This window comes from Coregonus lavaretus, assembly GCF_964263955.1.
Source record: "Coregonus lavaretus genome assembly, chromosome: 28".
Taxonomy (NCBI): domain Eukaryota; kingdom Metazoa; phylum Chordata; class Actinopteri; order Salmoniformes; family Salmonidae; genus Coregonus; species Coregonus lavaretus.
Genome location: NC_140015.1, coordinates 35,857,725 through 35,882,576, shown reverse-complemented (window position 1 = coordinate 35,882,576; position 24,852 = coordinate 35,857,725). Strand labels below are relative to the sequence as shown.

The 24,852-nt window shown below is 43.8% G+C and overlaps 1 protein-coding gene across 1 annotated transcript; it reads left to right on the top strand.

Moving 5' to 3' along the window:
* Positions 1 to 413: 413 nt before the first annotated feature.
* Positions 414 to 24,594, top strand: LOC311103807 (transmembrane protein 235-like; the record flags this gene model as incomplete). Its single annotated transcript, XM_084145455.1, has 4 exons — positions 414 to 585; positions 1,927 to 2,007; positions 4,138 to 4,275; positions 24,362 to 24,594. 4 exons carry the CDS (start codon positions 414 to 416, stop codon positions 24,592 to 24,594), a joined length of 624 nt encoding a protein of 207 aa, XP_084001581.1.
* Between the last annotated feature and the right edge of the window lie 258 nt (positions 24,595 to 24,852).

Below are 24,852 nucleotides of genomic sequence, written 5' to 3'. Positions count from 1 at the left end.
AGGGCCTAATGTTTACTCTCACTGCTCCTACGAGCCTAGCATTGCTGTACTAACCCAGGAATGAGGAGTGGGTTACATAAGCAACGGACCCTCTCAGTAGTAGCTAATAATGCATCGGTCGGCTACTCCCTCTCTCCCGTTATTTACTATTTCAAAGCGCAGTTCTCTTTTATTATTCGTTCCATTATATTTGAAATGATCAAAACAGAACCCTCGTGACCAGATGTGGCGGAGGATAATTTGACAAGTCAGCACGAGACTGCGGGGAGTAGAATAAAGACCATGTTGGAGAGCTTTGCGCATTTCTCAATCTCGGGTGCGGGTCTAGACCGTTGTGTGCTACGGATTTCTTTGTGACCATGAAGTTCATTTGAATTGCTCACGGATTTGTTTTTAACGAAGTTTAGACAACAATGAAGTACGGAATGGTTGTTATCACGGCTGGCTTTTCAGGTTTACTCAGCTTCAGCTTTCTTGCAGTGGCAATTGGGAGCGACTATTGGTACATCATCGATGTGAACAGAGCGAACCTGTCGGATTTGGAGGACCTGAGTTCGCATTCCGGTCTCTGGAGGATCCGTGAAGGTATGTCCACGTAATTAACAATCGTATACCACATTCATGTTTTTTTTACGTACCCCAAATCATATGCCGTAGCCTAGTGCGCGCACACTTTGATATAGCGGTTCACGATACATTGCGCTGTGATTTCTGGTAGCTTGTCAAATAACTTGGAATACATATGCCTAATTTAAACCTGTTGCACCACCCATGTCAGCCTGCTACCACGACCCACAGACGTCAGTTCAACGTCTAGTTTTAATGTATATTTGGTTGAGTTGTCAACTAACGTAAATCAACCAAAAATGTCATTTAGGTTAAAAGTTGGGTGAAAGAAAATACGAAATTCACATAAATTGATGACATTTTGCAAATCCAATCACTTTTCCATGTTGATTCAACCCTCATCACATTGCATTTTTTTGGGTGAAATTATGTGGAAACAATGTTGATTCAACCAGTTTTTGCCCCATGGGAAATATATGTTAATGTAGGTTTTTTCGCTCTCATTCCAAATCTAATTTTGCTTTCCTTACTTTATTTTAGATTACATTTATTTAAATTCAACTACAAAAACTGATTTTAGTTTTACCTTCAAATTGCTGCCCCTTTCAGAATGGACCGAATCCTGGTGTATAGGCATCTCTGTTGTAAATCAGCTAATCTCACCCACCGAGACTAATTTGTATGCACAATACATTACAATAAACAGATGCACTTTAGAAGCATTTTTTCCCACATCCACATAGCACACCTGTTTCTTTCCCCCTGTTTTTTAAACTGCATCTCTGTCAACATAGAGCATATATCCTGTTGCAGACAGTAAGATGTGTCCCAAATCACACCCTATTTGCATAGAACTCCGGTCAAAAGTAGTGCACTACATAGGAAATAAGGTGCCGTTAGGGACGGATCCATAGGGGAGTGACATATTACGCAGGGGGCACCTGCAGTGTCTGATAGTGTATCAAGTCAAGTGCTACAGCACATTACTGCAGTACACAGTGTGTCAACAGTATCAATCATTGCTATAGATTTGTTGATTCATGCCCTGTAAAGATTTCTGTCTGAGAGCTCAGCAGTGAAGCAGCTATCGATGTTAGGCACACACTTAGTAACCGGACATTAGCAACTAGATAGGCCTTACACAGCCATAGGTATGTGTCATAAGCCTACCTTTTGACTGGTATTTTAACATTGTCTTGCATGTCTACCAGTCTGAGAGGTCTAATATAATATGCAATACCTGCCATTTAGCAGAAGCTTTTATCCAAAGCGACTTACAGTCATGCATGCATGACATTTTAGGTATAGTCTACCGGTCTGAAAGGTCAACACATATCTTGTGTTTGCTCTTCTTTACAGGGAAAAATGCCACCTCTTGGCCAATCCAGTCCTTCTTTGTGGATACCTCCAACAAAACTGAGATAGAGAAGCACCTTATCAGTGAGTATGTGGCCTCTGCTATGTAGCCTCCAACGGCTGCTTCTTGGAAGACTTTAGAGAATGTTGGTTATGTAATTATTACTCCAGAATGTCCGTTATTCCAGAGGATGATTCGGACTGGATTAGTTTTTATTCATACTTTTTTTTCTCAATAAATTGACATTTATGATGGAAGGCTGGAGGTTTTAATTCTAAGCGTGAAGATATGTCCAGGTGATAGGGCCACACTGATAACTCAAGCTTGGTTCCCAAGTTTCTAAACCATAACAAACCATCTTTGGTATAGTGTCGTCATAATATTTGAATTGAGGAAGTGTGATCATAATCATTAGAATATTTTAGCAGCACATCCTAAATGCCCCACAGCCTTCAGATGTGAGCTAAACAGTGCAATTGCACTTGAGGTGCATTTTAAGCCTATGGATGAGAAAGTTAACTTATCATTTCCAAACGTTTAGGTAATTTAGTTGTATGCTGCTTTGCAATCTATTAACAGCAATGATTGCATTAATTAGGCACAATATTTTTACTGATGCATTTGGCAATATTCAATTAATACGCACACAACGTATAAACAAATGCATTCACTGTGAAAGGTGATACATGTAGTCCATTCATATATAGTTTATGCGCAGCACTTAGTTCAATTTATCGAATCAGTTATTGTTTTCTTGCTCAAACCACGAGCAACACCTGTCAAACTAATTTCTCTAAAATAACAGGGATGTCAATTCGCACGGGACTAGTATTATCAGAGGACCTTGGAGTTCGCCAAAAAACTGTAGGTTATTCTGGCTGGAATTGTTACTCTCCTGCCATGTAAAAATTACTGACATGGCAGATTCTTACAGGACTACAATTACAGATGTGGTGTTTTGTGCTCGTGCACATAATTAAATCCCATCCCAAATGGACACAGACTGTAGTTAGTTCAAGCTCTGTCACACCCACTCACAACATTACAGGTTGTTGAGTCTGTACGATGGGCTCACTGTTTACAAAGTGAATCAGCATCATTGGACTCCACTTGGACAATACAATATAGACCCCATACAATGAAAAGGTTCATTACAAAACATGTAGTTGAGCTTTTATCGGCCTGTAGTGGACATATGACTTAAGGACAAGTAGCATTTCAGGAAGATGGTGGTGAAACAGACCAAGCTGAGAAACAAAGTTGTTCTTTTTTAATGGATATTTTGGATATATTTCTATAATTGTCAAACGTGTGTGTGTGTGTGTGAGTGCAGAAAGGTGAGAAGGCTGTCAGATGTGTGTGTGTGTATGTACAGTACCAGTCAAAGTTTGGACACACCTACACATTCCAGGGTTTTCTTTATTTTTACTATTTTCTACATTGTAGAATAATAGTGAAGACATCAACACTATGAAATAACACATATGGAATCATGTAGTAACAAAAAAAGTGTTAAACAAATCAAAATATGTTTTATGTTTGAGATTCTTCAAAGTAGCCACCCTTTGCCTTGATGACAGCTTTGCACACTCTTGGCATTCTCTCAACAGGTCATGAGGTATTCACCTGGAATGCATTTCAATTAACAGGTGTGCCTTGTTAAAAGTTAATTTGTGGAATTTCTTTCCTTAATGCGTTTGAGCCAATCAGTTGTGTTGTGACAAGGTAGGGTTGGTATACAGAAGATAGCCCTATTTGGTAAAAGACCAAGTCCATATTATGTCAAGAACAGCTCAAAAAGCAAAGAGAAATGACAGTCCATCATTAATTTAAGACATTAATATGTCAAGATCTTTGAAAGTTTCGCAAAAATCATCAAGCGCTATGATGAAACTGGCTCTTATGAGGACTGCCACAAGAATGGAAGACCCAGAGTTACCTCTGCTGCAGAGGATACGTTCATTACCAGCCTCAGAAATTGCAGCCTAAATAAATGCTGCACAGAGTTCAAGTAACAGACACATCTCAACATCAACTGTTCAGAGGAGACTGCGTGAATCAGGCCTTCATGGTCGAATTGACCCCCCCCCCACACACACACAAACAGACACACACTGTGTGGAAATGTGTTGGTGAGAGGACAATGTACAGTGATATGTATTTTTCCAGCTCACAGTAACCCTGCATGCTTTGCATTCTGGGTCTTCCTGCAGACTCCCACAAGGTGATAGTCATCCTGCTGCCTCTCAGTCTGTTGCTGGTCGTGTTGGGAGGGATCTGTGGTCTGGTCAGCTCTCTGGCCAGGAATCCCAGCCTGCTGGCCGGCTCTGCATCCTACTTCCTCTTCTGCAGTAAGTGACTTTCTGGAGCATCCACTGGTGTTCAGGCCTGGGTCGTGTTCATTAGGCACTAAACGGAAGAGAACGGACTGAAATAGGGAGGTACTACCTGAACTTGTCCAATGAGAAACACTCTTTTTCGTTTTTTTTATGATGATTGTTTAAAAATTCTGTTGCGTGCCTTAATGAACACGACCCTGGTTTTCAGAGCTGGGTTAAAATAGTATTTGTGTTTGGTTGAGCTTTCCCAGCACAATGGAAACAATAGAATGGTCCAAAAGTGCCAACTTTGCCAACCTGGCACTCAAGGCAGACTCGATCAAAGGTGAACCTTTTGAAAGAAAACAATATGAAGATCAATAGTTTCCCCCCCCCAAAAAAACGACTGTGGATTAAAGAGCGACTGCTTTTAAAAAGCAACGAATCCTTTTGAGGCATCAATATGAGTCAGAAACAGTTATTCTAGTGTCAAAATTGACTACAAAGTGTAAATAAAATAATTTTGGTCATAAAGTCAGTTTAGTCTACAACAGAGTTTGTAACATCTGTGCGTCACACTGGGTAAATGAAGGTTGGGTTTTGATTTGACGGTGTCCCTTTGCCCACTAACATGGGGTGAACAGCTGCGGTGATTGCTCTCTATCCAATAGCATAGACAGTGAGACATGCCTGCCCAGCAGCTCCGACTGTTTACATAAGACAACACGTTTTGCGTTTATTTTACTTGAGAAATAATGCACCAAACACCTTAGTTAGATGTAAAATTGTGCAACTAAAACATCCTCGGCCAAAACGTCAACATTTATTACAGATTTCTTGAGTTATCTTAGATTAATTCTTGGGACTTTGAGGAAGTGAAATAGGCTTCCATGTCTACAGTTTGTCATGGGGGACAAACATAATTAACCAAATGTGAAATCGGTCAGGAAACTGAAATCTCATTTTTCTAATGAGCAACAGAAAAAATATGTGCCAATCGGTGTGTTCAGTGGCTCTTTAAGTTTTATCACAAACACCAACATGAAGTGTCTTAATAGGGCGTTTGGGCCACCACGAGCTCCCAGAAGAACTTCAATGCACCTTGGCACAGATTCTACAAGTGGACCTAAACCAGCGCCCCAGGGGTGCTGCAGCAAGACACTGAACCCCTAACCTGCCCCAGGGGCACTGCAGCAAGACACTGAACCCCTACCCTGCCCCAGGAGCACTGCAGCAAGACACTGAACCCCTAACCTGCCACAGGGGCACTGCAGCAAGACACTGAACCCCTAACCTGCCCCAGGGGCACTGCAGCAAGACAATGAACCCCTAACCTGCCCCAGGGGCACTGCAGCAAGACACTGAACCCCTAACCTGCCCCAGGGGTGCTGCAGCAAGACACTGAACCCCTAACCTGCCCCAGGGGCACTGCAGCAAGACACTGAACCCCTACCCTGCCCCAGGGGTGCTGCAGCAAGACACTGAACCCCTACCCTGCCCCAGGGGCACTGCAGCAAGACACTGAACCCCTAACCTGCCCCAGGGGCACTACAGCAAGACACTGAACCCCTACCCTGCCCCAGGGGTGCTGCAGCAAGACACTGAACCCCTAACCTGCCCCAGGGGCACTGCAGCAAGACACTGAACCCCTAACCTGCCCCAGGGGCACTGCAGCAAGACACTGAACCCCTAACCTGCCCCAGGGGCACTGCAGCAAGACACTGAACCCCTAACCTGCCCCAGGGGCACTGCAGCAAGATACTGAACCCGTACCCTGCCCCAGGGGCACTGCAGCAAGACACTGAACCTCTACCCTGCCCCAGGGGCGATACAGCAAGACACTGAACCCCTACCCTGTCCCAGGGGCACTGCAGCAAGACAGGAAACCCGTACCCTGCCCCAGGGGCGCTGCAACAAGGAACTGAACCCCTACCCTGTCCCAGTGGCACTGCAGCAAGACACGAAACCCCTACCCTATCCCAGGGGCGCTGCTCTGCGGCTGACCCTGTGCTGCTTCCAGCCTCTAGGACAGGGCTGTTCAACTCCGGTCCTGGAGGGCCAAAACACTTCTGTTGTTTGTTTCTACCTGGTAGTTATTAATTGTACTCACCTGGTGTCCCAGGTCTGAATCAGTCCCTGATTAGAAGGAGAGGATGAAAACCAGGGGTGTTTTGGCCCTCCAGGACCAGAGTTGAACAGCCTTGCACTAGCGGAATTAAAAAGACCAGACATGTTTCCATTTAGATTGACAAGTCGTCAATAACAGCCCTGCTGGAAAGATACATACCTTCGCTGGGGTAGCATGTGTTCATGTCTAGCCCTTGAAAAAGAGCGTATGTTTGCAGTCTCACACAAAGAAGACATATTTCATTCATCTGTTTTTTTGTCTTTCTTGCAGCAGCAGAATAAATATGGCATTATGAGAGCATAATGTCTCGTAATGTCTAACCCTTACATTTTGACCCATAAAAAATAACTGCTCTAGGTCTACCTAATGGAGATAGGAACACCTTATGTGTTGCCAACTTGACAAGTAAAAAGCTTTCCTTGTGAATAGCTTCTGATGACAGCACTCAGCACCTCCAAACAGAAGACGATATGAGAACTAGTCCAGCTGAGACTGAGTGAAGTGCTGTGATGAAGAAGCTAAATACACACATTTCAAATCACCCCCACAGGGAAATCAAATAAAACCATGAATATATCCCTTTCTGTGAGGCACACATACTGTATATCAACCATTATAACATTTACATTTACATTTTAGTCATTTAGCAGACGCTCTTATCCAGAGCGACTTACAGTTAGTGAATACATTTTTTTTTTTATACTGGCCCCCCGTGGGAATCGAACCCACAACCCTGGCGTTGCAAACACCATGCTCTATCAACTGAGCTACATTCCTGCCGGCCATTCCCTCCCCTACCCTGGACAACGCTGGGCCAATTGTGCGCCGCCCATGAGTCTCCCGGTCGCGGCCGGCTGCGACAGAGCCTGGATTCGAACCAGGATCTCTAGTGGCACAGTTAGCACTGCGATACAGTGCCTTAGACCACTGCGCCACTCAGGAGTGAAGTGGCGCAGTGGTATAAGTAGGCTATTATTTAGTTTTTACTTCATTACCATTTTTTGTTAAGGAAAGAAGGAGCCATGTTAATTATGCTGCTAATCCCAATGCAGGTTTGATTAATCTTCAGCCAAGAATGCACATAAACATAGCATTATGTATTTCTACATTATTATAGTAGTAGTTTTATTACATTACATGTAACTTACTTATAGTGTAACCACTTGACTTTGTAGCTACTCCTCCACTATAAGTTCTACCTACTTGGGTGATTCCCTGGCAGCTGTTGGTGCCAGAAAGCCCACCACTCATCAGTAGTCCAGAGAAGGATGGTACAGTCCTACTACAAGCCTCTGCCATCTCCACTGTCTTGGCTTTTTTACTTCTCCTCAACCTCAGACCCTGGCATTTCAAACTCAAAACAACCAACCAACTAACTGTCAGCTTTGCAGTCTTTAAACATGTGGTCCTCTGTAGCTCAGCTGGTAGAGCACGTCGCTTGTAACGCCAAGGTAGTGGGTTCGATCCCCGGGACCACCCATACACAAAAATGTATGCACGCATGACTGTAAGTCGCTTTGGATAAAAGCGTCTGCTAAATGGCATATTATATTATTATTATTATTATCATTGCGGGTTAAGATAATTAAGATCAACATTATGCTAATTATTAAAACAATATGTTTATACTGTATATATATATATATATATATTTACACATTTACAGAGAGAGAGAGAGAGAGAGAGAGAGAGAGCAGCCTAGACTTCTAGATATGAAGATGAGAGTTAATTTGCAATTGTCAACTTTGAATGAGAAACACTCACATAGAGCCAACTGTGGCAGCTGACAAGAACAGATGTATCTTACTGAACAAAACACGCCTTTCCTCCCACAAACACTGCAACAGATCATGCTCTTTCTGAATCCACATTCTGATCAAATCTTATTGTGTTACACAGCTGATATCCTTGCTGGTATATAGCTACATTGTCTTGGTTCTGATCAGGAGGAGTGCTAAACAGCACCATTTCAATATTTAATGGAGCATTGATCAGAGGTTGGAGTGATTGCTCATCACGGTAGTGGGGGAAAAATACCCCGTGGTAATGGCAAGGAATCAGACTGGCTTGGCCTGATTGAACCAGGATATCAGAGTCTACTTGGATGTTTTGGCCTGATTGAACCAGGATATCAGAGTCTACTTGGCTGTTTTGGCCTGATTGAACCAGGATATCAGAGTCTACTTGGCTGTTTTGGCCTGATTGAACCAGCATATCAGAGTCTACTTGGCTGTTTTCCACACAGTTGATAAGCAGCCTTGTTTTTATGTCTGCTTTCATGAAAACAAAAAGCACTCTCTTTTTCGATATTTGTTTCCCTGCTAAATTAGAAAAAAATAAATAAAAGCTACATTAGGGCTTATGTTCTATTCGGCATCCATATTTGGACAACTGAGGGAGTTTTCTCAGACAATTGAGGGAGTTTGGTCTGACAATGCCCTAAAATGGATGCCATAAAACAATGCATATGGGGCTGGATGTTATGGTTTTATACGGATGGAATCATACTGTCTGGGCCTGTTTGAACTAGGCCTTCAGACTACTGCTGGGCTGTTTTCCACACAGTTATTTACCTGTGGTATTACTTAGTCTGAGCCTGTTTGAACTAGGCCTTCAGAGTGCTACTTGTTTTTCTCTCTGGTCTTCAGGCAGCAGGCTGGTTGAAATGAATGTTGTGACGAAAACAAAAAAAGCACTATCTTTTCCAGTATTTTTCTCCTACTCGTCCAATATTGTAGACATTACAGAGATCCATCTGTTCTGTCTTTGTACTGGATGTGCACACCTTGTACTTGAGACAAAGATAGACTCACTCACACAAAACACACACACAAGCTCTCTCTCTCTCTCTCTCACACACACACACACACACACACACACACACACACACACACACACACACACACACACACCTCATAGACACACAGACTCCTGTACTCACATACACACTCACTCACACGCATACGCCAATACTCACAAACACACGCACATACACACACTGCCAAGGCTGCTGTCCCATGTACTGCTACACTGTTTATTTATATACTGGATTCTTGACATAGCTCACTGTAATATATCTACTGCTGTACATATCATTCTTAGGATATCTTGTGTAAATCCATCCGGTGTAGATACGTATAGATTACATTTGTATTACTGATACAGTGTTATTTGGGTTGTTAACTGGATTAGTCCTGACATACCTGATTTCATGTTTCCAGTTTGTTATTATTATTTGTGTAATTGTTAGAAGTTTTTGCTGCTCTGTTAGGAGCTCGTAGCACAAGCATTTCATTGCAACTGCTATAACATCTGCTAGACTGTGTACGACACCAATTAATTTGAACCTAGAATACATCATTAGATAGGCCTACATTGGTGTCACATACATAATGATGCTGACTGTTGTCAATCCAAAATCCAATGCATGACACCATACTGTGACACTCTGGCTCCGGGACTTTTATATTTGAGCCAGGGTGTATTTGTTTTGTTGGGGTTTGGTTTGGTTATGTTGGAATTTGGGTGTATTTCTATGTTTGCAGTTCTGTGGGGTTTATTTCTAGGTTTGGTCGATGACTCCCAATCGGAGGTAACGAGTGTCAGCTGTCGGCTCGTTATCTCTGATTGGGAGCCATATTTATTCTGATTGTTTTCCTGTGGGAATTGTGGGTTTTTGTTCCAGGTTCAGTCATAGTTACTGTAGGACTTCACTATCGTCATTTGTTTGTTGTTTTCGTGGTTGCTTTTATGTAAATAAAGTCATCATGTTCACTCCACGCGCTGCGTATTGGTCCGCTTCCTCAGACGATCGTGACAGAAAAACCCACCATAAGAGGACCAAGCAGCGTGTCAAGCGGCAACAGGATTTATGGACGCCTATCAAGGATTCATGGACATGGGAGGAGATACTGGATGGAAAGGGTCCTTGGGCACAACCGGGAGAATATCGCCGCCCTCGTGAAGAGCTGGAGGCAGCTAAAGCCGAGAGGAGGTGGTATGAGGAGGCAGCACGGAGTCGAGGCTGGAAGCCCGTGGGTACTACCCAAAAATTTCTTGGGGGGGGGCTAAAAGGGAGTGTGGCGAAGTCAGGTAGGAGACCTGCGCCTACTCCCTGGACTGACCGTGGAGAGCGAGAGTACGGGCAGACACCGTGTTACGCAGTAGAGCGCATGGTGTCTCCTGTACGCAGGCATAGCCCGGTTCGGTACATTCCAGCTCCACGTATCGGCCGGGCTAGATTGAGCATTGAGCCGGATGTCATGAAGCCGGCCCAACGCATCAGGCCACCAGTGCGTCTCCTCGGGCCGGCTTACATGGCACCAGCCTTACGCATGGTGTCCCCGGTTCGCCTACATAGCCCGGTGCGGGTTATTCCTCCTTCCCGTACTGGTCGGGCGACGGGGAGTATACAACCAGGTAAGGTTGGGCAGGCTCAGTGCTCAAGGGAGCCAGTACGCCTGCACGGTCCGGTATTTCCGGCGCCACCTCCCCGCTCCAGTCCAGTACCACCAGTGCCTACACCACGCACCAAGCCTCCTGTGTGTCCCCAGAGTCCTGTGCGTCCTGTTGCTGCTCCCCGCACTAGCCCTGAGATGCGTGTCCTCAGCCCGGGACCACCAGTTCCGGCACCACGCACTAGGCCTTATGTGCGTCCCCAGGGTCCAGCATGCCCTGTTGCTACTCCCCGCACTAGCCCTGAGATGCGTGTCCTCAGCCCGGGACCACCAGTTCCGGCACCACGCACTAGGCCTTATGTGCGTCCCCAGGGTCCAGCATGCCCTGTTCCTTCTCCCCGCACTAGCCCTGAGATGCGTGTCCTCAGCCCGGGACCACCAGTTCCGGCACCACGCACCAGGCCTATAGTGCGTCTCGGCCGGCCAGAGTCTGCCGTCTGCCCAACGGCGCCTGAACTGCCCGTCTGCACCACGGCGCCTGAACTGCCCGTCTGCCCAACGGCGCCTGAACTGCCCGTCTGCCCAACGGCGCTTGACCTGCCCGTCTGCCCAACGGCGCCTGAACTGCCTGTCTGCCCAATGCCGTCTGAACTGTCCGTCTGCCAAGCGCTGCATAAGCCGCCCGTCTGCCATGAGCCTTCAGAGCCGTCCGCCAGACTGGAGCCGCTAGAGCCTTCCGCCAGACAGGATCAGCCAGAGCCTTCCGCCAGACAGGATCAGCCAGAGCCTTCCGCCAGACAGGAGCCGCTAGAGCCTTCCGCCAGACAGGATCAGCCAGAGCCTTCCGCCAGACAGGATCAGCCAGAGCCTTCCGCCAGACAGGATCAGCCAGAGCCTTTCGCCAGACAGGATCAGCCAGAGCCTTCCGCCAGACAGGATCGGCCAGAGCCTTCTGCCAGACAGGATCAGCCAGAGCCTTCAGCCAGCCATGAGCAGCCAGATCCGTCGGCCAGCCATGAGCAGCCAGATCCGTCAGCCAGCCATGAGCAGCCAGATCCGTCAGCCAGCCATGAGCAGCCAGATCCGTCGGCCAGCCATGAGCAGCCAGATCCGTCGGCCAGCCATGAGCAGCCAGATCCGTCGGCCAGCCATGAGCAGCCAGATCCGTCAGCCAGCCATGAGCAGCCAGATCCGTCAGCCAGCCATGAGCAGCCAGATCCTTCAGCCAGCCATGAGCCGTCCAGCCAGGATCCGCCAGAGCCGTCCAGCCAGGATCCGCCAGAGCCAGCCAGCCAGGATCCGCCATTGAGTCCGGTGCTGTCCCTTAGCCCGGTGCTGCCCCTTATCCTGGTGCTGCCCCGTAGTCCGGTGCTGCCCCTTAGTCCGGTGCTGCCCGTTAGTCCGGTGCCGCCCCTTAATCCAGTGGGGTTTAGTTGGGGGGTGGTCATATGGAGGAGGCTACGGAAGCGGATAGGGACTAAGGTGGGGTGGGGACCACGACCAGGGCCAGAGCCGCCACCGTGGACAGACGCCCACCCAGACCCTCCCATAGACTGTATGCTGGTGCGCCCGGAGTTCGCACCTTTAGGGGGGGGTACTGTGACACTCTGGCTCCGGGACTTTTATATTTGAGCCAGGGTGTATTTGTTTTGTTGGGGTTTGGTTTGGTTATGTTGGAATTTGGGTGTATTTCTATGTTTGCAGTTCTGTGGGGTTTATTTCTAGGTTTGGTCGATGACTCCCAATCGGAGGTAACGAGTGTCAGCTGTCGGCTCGTTATCTCTGATTGGGAGCCATATTTATTCTGATTGTTTTCCTGTGGGAATTGTGGGTTTTTGTTCCAGGTTCAGTCATAGTTACTGTAGGACTTCACTATCGTCATTTGTTTGTTGTTTTCGTGGTTGCTTTTATGTAAATAAAGTCATCATGTTCACTCCACGCGCTGCGTATTGGTCCGCTTCCTCAGACGATCGTGACACATACCTTGCCAAGGCATGTTTTTTTTTAAAAATCCTGTTTAATTCAATGATATCAACAAGCTAAATTAAGAAGGGCTTATTCGATCTACAGCATCCATAATCGGACCACTGAGATAGTTTGGTCTAGCAGGTTCATAAAAAGGCTGCAAGCTAAGACACACATGATCATGGACAATGCCACCCACCCACTCTACAGCAGGGTAGTGCAGCACAGGAGCAGCTTCAGCTTCAGGTTCATCCTGCCCAGAAGCTCCACAGAGAGGTTTAGACGGTCCTTCTTACCCACAGCCATGAGGCTTTTTAATGATCAACTCATTTACAATGTCTTCTTACTATAAATGTGGTTGTTGCTTGTTTCCCCAGAGGAGGATAAACAACAGCATTTCCTAACTCCTTGAATTGGATTCTATCTTGTATGGCTACTAAGGTGCATGTGCCTTCATATCTGTCTTCAGGTGTGTTTTTTTATCATGTTTGTCATTGTTATGTGTCTTGTCCTTGAAATGTATTGATAAAACAATTTCCCAAGTAGGGATCAATAAAGTACTACTCTACTCTAACAACTGAGGGAGTTTGGTCAGACAACTGAGGGAGTTTGGTCTGACAACTGAGGGAGTTTGGTCTGACAACTGAGGGAGTTTGGTCAGACAACTGAGGGAGTTTGGTCAGACAACTGAGGGAGTTTGGTCAGACAACTGAGGGAGTTTGGTCAGACAACTGATACAGGTTTGTAAAATGTAATATACATCTTTGTATCTAGGTAACTCTTGGGTCACACCTGGACATTATTACAGGGAAGCTAATAGTGCGGCAGCTAATAGGACACCTTTGAAAAGCTCGACCAGCCTACCATTAGATCAAGGTAAGGAGCTGGTTAAATATTACTGGGGATGGGATAAAAGGAACCCTGCATCATCACCACCATAGTAGCTAATGGCACTGCCTGAGTAAGACAGTTTGAAATGTCGTGGATGGAGCCATCCATTTGGTACCTTTTGGGTGGCTCAAACCGTTGGAACGAATCAGGGGGAAGTGGTACTCGCTATGAAAGCAATGTGACATCCGTAACACCTGCACTGAGACTATTTTAAGGCTGTCCATGTGGAGAATGTGAATGAATGGAATCCATGCAAAGGAAATAGACTAAGTAGGTTTAATTGAGCTTGAGGACCAAGCTTTCTGAAAATTCCTACATATGGCTTTAGAGTGGTTCATCAAGTATGAGTGGGAAGTAATGACACGCTAGAGAAAGGCAGGGTCGTAATATAATATAATATAGTAATATAACAATATACAGTGCCTTGCAAAAGTATTCATCCCCCTTGGCATTTTTCCTATTTTGTTGCATTACAACCTGTAATTTAAATGGATTTTTATTTGGATTTCATGTAATGGACATACACAAAATAGTCCAAATTGGTGAAGTGGAATGAAAAAAATAACTTGTTTCAAAAAATTCTAAAAAATTAATAACGGAAAAGTGGTGCGTGCATATGTATTCACCCCCTTTGCTATGAAGATCCTAAATAAGATCTGGTGCAACCAATTACCTTCAGAAGTCACATAATTAATTAAATAAAGTCCACCTGTGTGCAATCTAATCTGTCACATGATCTCAGTATATATACAGTGGGGGAAAAAAGTATTTAGTCAGCCACCAATTGTGCAAGTTCTCCCACTTAAAAAGATGAGAGAGGCCTGTAATTTTCATCATAGGTACACGTCAACTATGACAGACAAATTGAGAATATTTTTTCCAGAAAATCACATTGTAGGATGTTTAATGAATTTATTTGCAAATTATGGTGGAAAATAAGTATTTGGTCACCTACAAACAAGCAAGATTTCTGGCTCTCACAGACCTGTAACTTCTTCTTTAAGAGGCTCCTCTGTCCTCCACTCGTTACCTGTATTAATGGCACCTGTTTGAACTTGTTATCAGTATAAAAGACACCTGTCCACAACCTCAAACAGTCACACTCCAAACTCCACTATGGCCAAGACCAAAGAGCTGTCAAAGGACACCAGAAACAAAATTGTAGACCTGCACCAGGCTGGGAAGACTGAATCTGCAATAGGTAAGCAGCTTGGTTTGAAGAAATCAACTGTGGGAGCAATTATTAGGAAATGGAAGACATACAAGACCACTGATAATCTCCCTCGATCTGGGGCTCCACGCAAGAGCTCACCCCGTGGGGTCAAAATGATCACAAGAACGGTGAGCAAAAATCCCAGAACCACACGGGGGGACCTAGTGAATGACCTGCAGAGAGCTGGGACCAAAGTAACAAAGCCTACCATCAGTAACACACTACGCCGCCAGGGACTCAAATCCTGCAGTGCAAGACGTGTCCCCCTGCTTAAGCCAGTACATGTCCAGGCCCGTCTGAAGTTTGCATTTGGATGATCCAGAAGAGGATTGGGAGAATGTCATATGGTCAGATGAAATCAAAATATAACTTTTTGGTAAAAACTCAACTTGTCTGAGTTGCATCCAAAGAACACCATACCTACTGTGAAGCATGGGGGTGGAAACATCATGCTTTGGGGCTGTTTTTCTGCAAAGGGACCAGGACGACTGATCCGTGTAAAGGAAAGAATGAATGGGGCCATGTATCGTGAGATTTTGAGTGAAAATCTCCTTCCATCAGCAAGGGCATTGAAGATGAAACGTGGCTGGGTCTTTCAGCATGACAATGATCCCAAACACGCCGCCCGGGCAATGAAGGAGTGGCTTCGTAAGAAGCATTTCAAGGTCCTGGAGTGGCCTAGCCAGTCTCCAGATCTCAACCCCATTGAAAATCTTTGGAGGGAGTTGAAAGTCTGTGTTGCCCAGCGACAGCCCCATAACATCACTGCTCTAGAGGAGATCTGCATGGAGGAATGGGCCAAAATAATAATAATAATAATAATAATAATATGCCATTTAGCAGACGCTTTTATCCAAAGCGACTTACAGTCATGCGTGCATACATTATATATATATTTTTGAATATTTTTATTTTGTTTTATTTATATTTGTTTTGTTTATTTTTCCTTTTTTTTTTATTATAATTTTTTTTTTGTGAAGACTTACAGAAAACGTTTGACCTGTGTCATTGCCAACAAAGGGTATATAACAAAGTATTGAGAAACTTTTGTTATTGACCAAATACTTATTTTCCACCATAATTTGCAAATAAATTCATTAAAACTCCTACAATGTGATTTTCTGGACTTTTTTTCCTCATTTTGTCTGTCATAGTTGACGTGTACCTATGATGAAAATTACAGGCCTCTCTCATCTTTTTAAGTGGGAGAACTTGCACAATTGGTGGCTGACTAAATACTTTTTTCCCCCACTGTACACCTGTTCTGAAAGGCCCCAGAGTCTGCAAGGGGCACAACCAAGCAAGCGGCACCATGAAGACCAAGGAGCTCTCCAAACAGGTCAGGGACAAAGTTGTGGAAAAGTACAGATCAGGGTTGGGTTATAAAAAAAATATCTGAAACTTTGAACATCCCACGGAGCACCATTAAATCCATTATTAAAAATTGAAAGAATATGGCACCACAACAAACCTGCCAAGAGAGGGCCGCCCACCAAAACTCACGGACCAGGCAAGGAGGGCATTAATCAGAGAGGCAACAAAGAGACCAAATATAACCCTGAAGGAGCTTCAAAACTCCACAGCGGAGATTGGAGTATCTGTCCATAGGACCACTTTAAGCTGTACACTCCACAGAGCTGGGCTTTACGGAAGAGTGGCCAGAAAAAAGCCATTGCTTAAAGAAAGAAATAAGCAAACACATTTGATGTTCGTCAAAAGGCATGTGGGAGACTCCCCAAACATATGGAAGAATGTACTCTGGTCAGATGAGACTAAAATTGAGCTTTTTGGCCATCAATGCTGTGGGGATGTTTTTCATCGGCAGGGACTGGGAAACTGGTTTGAATTGAAGGATTGATGGATGGCGCTAGATACAGGGAAATTCTTGAAGGAAACCTGTTTCAGTCTTCCAGAGATTTGAGACTGGGACGGAGGTTCACCTTCCAGCAGGACAATGACCCTAAGGCATACTGCTAAAGCAACACTCGAGTGGTTTAAGGGGAAACATTTAAATGCCTTGGAATCGCCTAGTCAAAGCCCAGACCTCAATCCAATTGAGAATCTGTGGTATGACTTAAAGATTGCTGTACGCCAGCGGAATCCATCCAACTTGAAGGAGCTGGAGCAGTTTTGCCTTGAAGAATTGGCAAAAATCCCAGGGGCTAGTTGTGCCAAGCTTATAGAGACATACCCAAAAGGTGGCTCTACAAAGTATTAACTTTGGGGGGGTGAATAGTTGTGCACGCTCAGGTTTTCTGTTTTTTTGTCTTATTTCTTGTTTGTTTCACAAAAAATAATATTTGCATCTTAAAAGTGGTAGGCATGTTGTGTAAATCAAATGATACAAACCCTCCAAAAATCAATTTCAATTCCAGGTTGTAAGGCAACAAAATAGGAAAAATGCCAAGGGGGGTGAATATTTTCGCAAGCCACATCCAACGCGACTAACAGTCATGCTTGCATACATTTTAAGTATGGTAAATATTTCCCAATTTTGATTTGATGCAGGTACTGTATTCCAAGACTACACTATAAAAATAAAAGGTTCCTGGAGTATCCTTTAGGGGTTCTTCAAATTGAAACTGTGGAGGAACCCCCATAAATTCTTCGAAGAACCCTTTAAAAGGGTTCTTCAGAGAACCCCTTTTATTGGACCCTCAAATAACCTTTTGAATAAACCTTTTGGGGTTAATTTTTGAACTACTCCCCCGTCCCCTATTATTATTAATAATACGCATAATAATAACACAATATTTTAGTTATAGTCAGTGTTTATTAGGATTTTAGTGGCAAAGCAGAATTAAAAAATCAAAATATGAGGTAAACTCCCAGCAGAGCCCCAAGTCCAATGGGTATATCTTCTGGCGTGTTGATGTTAATGTGTTGATTTTCTCCGTATCCATAGCCAGAATGATTTTGCAGTGCATGGTGATCGAACAGGTTTCCGGTTATATTCATCAGAGGTGTAGGGAGGGTGAAGTCTGTGAATCACAAAAATAGTAATTATACAGATGTTTAACAAAACATGCACATGACAGTATTCATACCTTGGTTTTTGTGGTAAATGTGAATGAAAAACATTGTTTTGATAATGGTTTCATACACATGCCTTGTCCATAATGTAGAGGCCGATGAAATTTTCATTGAAGAGGTAAGGGAGGAGGATGGTACATGTGATCTGCATAACATAACAATACTAATTGACATATCTTTGTATGCCTCCTCATCTGTATATATGCAGACACAGAAACAATAGTGAGCAGTTCAGTCATCTGCACCCAAAACAGCAAGCCTTCAACATATTCTTATAGCCTACAAATTCTTACCTCTTGATATCCATTGAATTGTGTCCATTTTCTGTTATAGAAAGATTTGCACAAATATGAAAAGATAGATGGTATCATCAGAAAACAATATCAATTTAGATCATATAAGGGACAAACCTTACCTTAAATTGAGGAGATTTTTACATTGTTCAGTTAAGTGCTTGCACCTGCTGTCCTTTCAAATTGAAATCCAAATGTTTCCGTTGGGCAGTTAGGTTCCTGCAAGAACCCCCACAAACTGAAGAGGTTCCTCGATGAACCCCACCTCCTATGGGGTTCTTGGAAGAACCTTTTGGGGGCCATTTTCCGTGCCAAGAACCCTAAGGTTCGTCGAAGAACTTTGAGGATCTTAGAAGAACCCTTGTTGAACCCCTAATTTTTTGAGTGTATAAAACACAGAGGCTGTTCAGTCATAGTGCACCGCTCTCCTTATAATCCTCTTTGAAACCAGCAACAACATTCCACAGCTGAAATATAATCTACAAAGGCACTTTATTTGACACATTAGTCTTCATTTGCAGGCATGTCGCATTGTTATTGGCCATGCAGGAGTCTACCTGCAGGGAAAACTGGTTGCCCATTGTGGATATACATGTGGATTTGTTTTCCAGTGTACATCAATCAGCATCTGTTTTCCTGCTTGTGGCCCTGGTGTCCAACACAACAACCTCCCGTTCTCCAGAGGGAGAGGCTGTTCAGTATGAGCACCATGTACTGTAGTCATCTCCGTCCTGTTTACCGTGTTAATAGCCCTACCATCTCCTCCTGAGCCCACTCCTGTGCTCACATCTGACTTTACTCAAATTCTCATTATGCCAGTCTCCCAACGGACCCTAAAACAATCTGGCTCAGTGGGAAGCTAGTGTGGATGTTAGAACAGAGGACACTGGACATTATAACTGATCTAGAGACAGATCTGTTCTAGAGTCAGTTCTAGAGCTAGATCTGTTCTATAGTCAGATCTGGACCCCAAAACAAACGGTCTCCATTCTGATATCCACAATAGAAGCTACTGTGTATATTAAAACAGAGGATGAACAGGACATTAGAACTGTTCTATAGCTAGATCTGGACCCCAAAACAAACTCTGTCTCTGTTCTAATATCCACACTAGCTTCCCACTTAGTATTCATAGTTCATGAACTATGACACAATGTATTGGGCATCCATTGTAAGTGTTGTGCACATGGGAACATCACCCTCAGGACATGGAGTTGTTTCTTTTCTTAGTCAGAAATGATAATTACCATTGGCTAACATGCCCTAACACATACATTATAAGACAATGTTTCCAACCAATCAGATATTTGGTCTTGTATGTTTTGTTTTTGTCTGTCCAGTCTCTCATGGGAACATTTGTGACAAACACTTTTGAGGTGTGCTACAAATACTCTTACCCACAATGAAATGGTGTCTAAAACCCACAAACACTCTTACTTACAAGGAAATTGTATTCAACAAGGAGCACTGAGAGCAATGTCTGCTATGAGCTTTGAGCTTTATTAGGGTAACACAGCCAGGCTTACTGTATGTTTCTGCGTCAGACTCTTTTCTCAGAGCCTCAACATTCGATGCCAATCACTTGTGTCTCATTTGTTTGCATCAGTGCATTTACGACCAACGCCTTTCATAATCTGAATAGTTTAGAATTTCTTATGTCCGCTATGTAGTTTTGTGTACGATCTGACAGATTTCAGATAGAAATTCGATTTATAGATCTGTCTTTTTCATTGAAAGCAAGTCTAATAAGCTGTAGATCCATTCTATGTGTGATATTTGTATGCTTTCTTTCTTGCTTTTTTGTACTTTAAGTTTTGTACATCAGCTTGAAACACGTAGTCAGATATGATATGTTTGGTTATTTAAAAAATAATTCACAGTGGGTTTAGATGGTACAATGATTCTCTGCACTATACTTTGCTTGTTGTGTTACATAAACTGAAATACAGTTGAAGTCGGAAGTTTACATACACCTGAGCCAAATACATTTAAACTCAAAAAACGACAACAATGCAAATAGTCCAGGTAGCCATTTCATTAGCTGTTCAGGAGTCTTATGGCTTGGGGGTAGAAGCTGTTAAGAAGCCTTTTGGACCTAGACTTGGCGCTCTGGTACTGGAGTCTTTGAAAATGTTTAGGGCCTTCCTCTGACACCGCCTGGTATAGAGGTCCTGGATGGCAGGAAGCTTGGCCCCAGTGATGTACTGGGCCGTACGCACTACCCTCTGTAGTGCCTTGTGGTCGGAGGCTGAGCAGTTGCCATACCAGGCGGTGATGCAACCAGTCAGGATGCGCTCGATGTAGAACTTTTTGAGGATCTTAAGACCCATGCCAAATCTTTTCAGTCTCCTGAGGGGGAATAGGCTTTGTCGTGCCCTCTTCACGATTGTCTTGGTGTGTTTGGACCATGATAGTTTGTTGGTGATGTGGACACCAAGGAACTTGAAGCTCTCAACCTGTTCCACTACAGCCCCGTCGATGGGAATGGGGGCGTGCTCGGTCCTCTTCTTTTTCCTGTAGTCCACAATCATCTCCTTTGTCTTGATCACGTTGAGGGAGAGGTTGTTATCCTGGCACCACACGGCGAGGTCTCTGACCTCCCCCCTATAGGCTGTCTCATCGTTGTCGGTGATCAGGCCTACACTGTTGTGTTGTCGGCAAACTTAATGATGGTGTTGGAGTCGTGCCTGGCCATACAGTCATGGGTGAACAGGGAGTACAGGAGGGGACTGAGCACCCACCCCTGAGGGGCCCCTGTGTTGAGGATCAGCGTGGCAGATGTATTATTACCTGCCATTAACACCTGGGGGCGGCCCGTCAGGAAGTCCAGGATCCAGTTGCAGAGGGAGCTGTTTAGTCCCAGGGTTCTTAGCTTTGAGGGAACTATGGGGTTGAACGCTGAGCTGTAGTCAATGAATAGCATTCTCACGTAGGTGTTCCTTTTTTCCAGGTGGGAAAGGGCAGCGTGGAGTGCAATAGAGATTGCATCATCTGTGGATCTGTTTGGGCGGTATGCAAATTGGAGTGGGTATAGGGTTTCTGGGATAACAAAGGGGTTGAATACTTATTGACTCAAGACATTTCAGCTTTCCATTTTTATTAATTGGTAAACATTTTGAAAAACAGAATTCCATTTTGACATTATGGGGTATTGTGTGTAGGCAAGTGACCAAAATTTTTTAATTCAGGCTGTAACACAACAAAATGTGGAAAAAGTCAAAGGGTGTGAATACTTTCTGAAGGCACTGTATATATTTAACATTACCCCAGGACAGTAAGGACACTTTACTTAATAACTTTCCCAGAATCAAAGAAAAAGGAGCACTCGGATGTCTGCAATGACCCTTGAGGTTTATTAAGGATACATAGACAGGCTTATGTTTATTAGGGTGGCAGACAGGCTTATGTTTATTAGGGTGACAGACAGGCTTATGTTTATTAGGGTGACAGACAGGCTTATGTTTATTAGGGTGACAGACAGGCTTATGTTTATTAGGGACACACAGACAGGCTTATTTTTCTGTGTGTCAGACGTCTTCCTCAGAGCCATGACATTCTCTTGAGACTGACAAGTATATATGTTTGCGTCAGTGTATTTCGAACCAATGTTTTTCAGAATCTGAAGAGTTTAGAATCTTAAGAAGTGTCATGTCTAAATCTAAGGAGGCTTCAAAACCTTAGTACGCTTCAATAAGTTTCATGTTGTAACATCTTTTAGTTTTGTACAGAGGTACATTCAAATGTGTAACTCTCTTCCAACGGCCACGTTTGTAAAAAACGCAAGTCTACCGCTACCTTGTCACCCGAACATAAGTGTAATTGGCCCTAATTCACTCTCAAAGGCGCCGCTTGAATTGATTAATGATCATCATATTTACAAATTAGGTATAGTCTCCACCCCTTGTATTTAAAGGGGAAATCCAGGATTTGAAAATCAACAAAGTGGTAAAACTGTATTATATAAAAATTATAGTTTTAACCATGTTTTGAGGCTATATAGTGTTTGTTTACATTTACATTGTTTACAAACAATGGAGTAAAACAAGCTTATATTTTGGGTTCTGATGGGGTACGACTGTTGAACTAAGCTCAGAATCAGAATCACCTTAATTCGCCAGGCACATTTAGCTACACACACTCAGAATTTGACTTGGTGATATGGTGCTGCTATTGATAACATTTAGAGACAGACAGTTTACACAAAATTATTATATTATTATTAAAGTGTACATACATTATTGCAGGCATGTAAAAATAGTTTTGAAAAAGAAAAAAGTCAAAATAATGGATGTACCAATCACGAATTTCCCCTTTAACACCTTGTGGCGTGTTCAGGTTAGGATCTGTTGTAAAGTTGGATATTTTCAGAAAACACCTCCCTCTGCTTGATTATTCAGCTCATAGGTTAGGTAATTAGGGCTATGAGCTGAGTGTGAAATCAGATCGAGTCTGGAATTTAGATGGGTATTTAAAAAGCCAGGCTATTCTAATAAGGGGCACAGATGTTTATAAATGGACAATCATCATAGCTTTTTGTACCCCTTGAATGTCTGTTCTTTGTCCGTGTGTAAATGCCACACAGTTCAAAGATCTAAAGATAATGATCGATCATTATTGCTGTTTGTGAATTAATTTCACATACTATGCAATAACAATGTTTTGTCTGTGTTCTAAAGGCATCACAACAATGGACTAGTTGTTTCATGTTTTGCATTTACAATGGACTAGTTTTTTCATGTATTGCATTTACAATGGACTAGTTGACATTTACAGCTCAAAGATCTAAAGATAAAGAACATGATGAGGATGTAAACAGACTGTGTCCCAAAACTATGTCTCAAATGGCACCCTATTCCCTACATAGTACACTACTTTTGACCAGAGCTCTATTGGTTCTGGTCAAAAAGTACTGCGTTATATAGGGAATAGGGTGCCATTTGGGACACCCATTTTCCTCATAACTAGATTATAATACTGTTGACACAGCGTGAAGAGCCCATATGGCTGGGATTACATCATTTCCATCAGATCATTATACTGTAATGAAATGCATAAATTATGTATTATCACTCACAGGGTATAGTTGAAAGCTGATTAGGTAAATAGGTTGAGTTCCTTGGATAGAGGCAGTGGGTTTCCATGGGCAACAAGCTTGAACAAGCTATCTCTATGATGGTATCCTGACCTCAGTGGTCTCCATGGTTAAATAACAGGAACAACGAACAAAGCCTGCGCTTGTCATATTGCCTGTTTGTCTTTTGTTTATGGGAAAACAACTAGACAACGGGTATACTGTGGAATTTAGTGTTGAGATGTCTGAGATATTAGCTCAGCGGTCGAAGAGATGGTCTCATGTCGTGAATAATTTGTTTTTGCCCTCATAGCTATAAAAGGTTTTATACTGTAGTAACAGATGGGGATTTGTAACCTCACTCCCCAGCTTGAAAGGCCTCCAGCCATGCTGCAGAATTCATAGCTATTCGCTAGCGTAGCTGGCTAACACGTGAAGGAGGGCGGTCAGGTGTGTTTGTGAGGCAGTGGCCCAGGGTTCTAGTCTTGGTGGTTAGGGAGGAAGTGGTTCAGCTAAGCAAGCACAGTGATGTCCGTCACACGTACTATGACTGTGGTATGTGGTTTTCTTACCAACCTTAGTTGAATGCACTGACCAGAAGGTCAGCATACTGATAATTACATCTCTGAGGTCAAGACCCACTACATAACCGTGTACATTTAGATGCATGACAGCTGTGCTTTCTAATACCTTGAGTGGATCTCAAATATCTTTCCCCACATCCTCTCTCCTCACCTCCTCTTGAAACCTATTGGAAGAGATGCTCCGAGGGGAGGGACCTCAGATCTTCTCCAATGCTTTTTTTTATGCGTCCAACATAATAATTATAAATTATAGATAGATATCGACGTCGGGCACCCCCAAGAGTCAATGTATAATTAGAACACTGAAAGGTAATACTTAATCACTCACTGTATTTGAGTAACTTGGATTCAATCCAATGCACGTTCTAGAGCAACGCACTAGACAGCTGTTGGCGAAGATCGCATTCATGGTAAATACTGCGGATGATGACAAAAACTTAAATTAACTTTAAAAAGTGCGTTGTCAGCTGTCTAGTGTCCTGCCTATAACGTGCCTTGGATTGAATCCCGGCCAAACTATGACTCTCTGTCTGCATCCCTCCAGGTCTCTTCACCCTCTCCGGGCTGGGCGTCTACGTCAGCTACTGCCAACAGGCTCGGGAGCTGTTGGAACCTGATATTCTGGCCAGCATCCATGTGTCCTATGGCTGGTCGTTGGGTATGGCCTGTCTCTCCTTCAGCCTGGAGGTGACCGCGGGCCTGCTGCTGATGCTGGCTGCTCGTATGGCCCACCTCATGGGACACGACCATGGAGTCATCATTATCGCCATGGCCTGAAAAGGGAAAGAGAACGGACTGAAACTGGAAGGGACTACTGGAAGGGTCCAATCAGAATCACTCATTTTCATTCTCTGTTGCCAAACGTTTTTAAATGTTTTCTGTTGTGTGCCCTAATGAACACGACCCCTGACTGTGACCACTGATCAAACTTCCCAGTGCATTGCAACTCCAAAGGACTGACTTGGATGTTGCATGTTCTAGGTTTCTCCTCTGAGCTACTGGTCCATATTAGGACAGTCTCAGAGACACACGAAC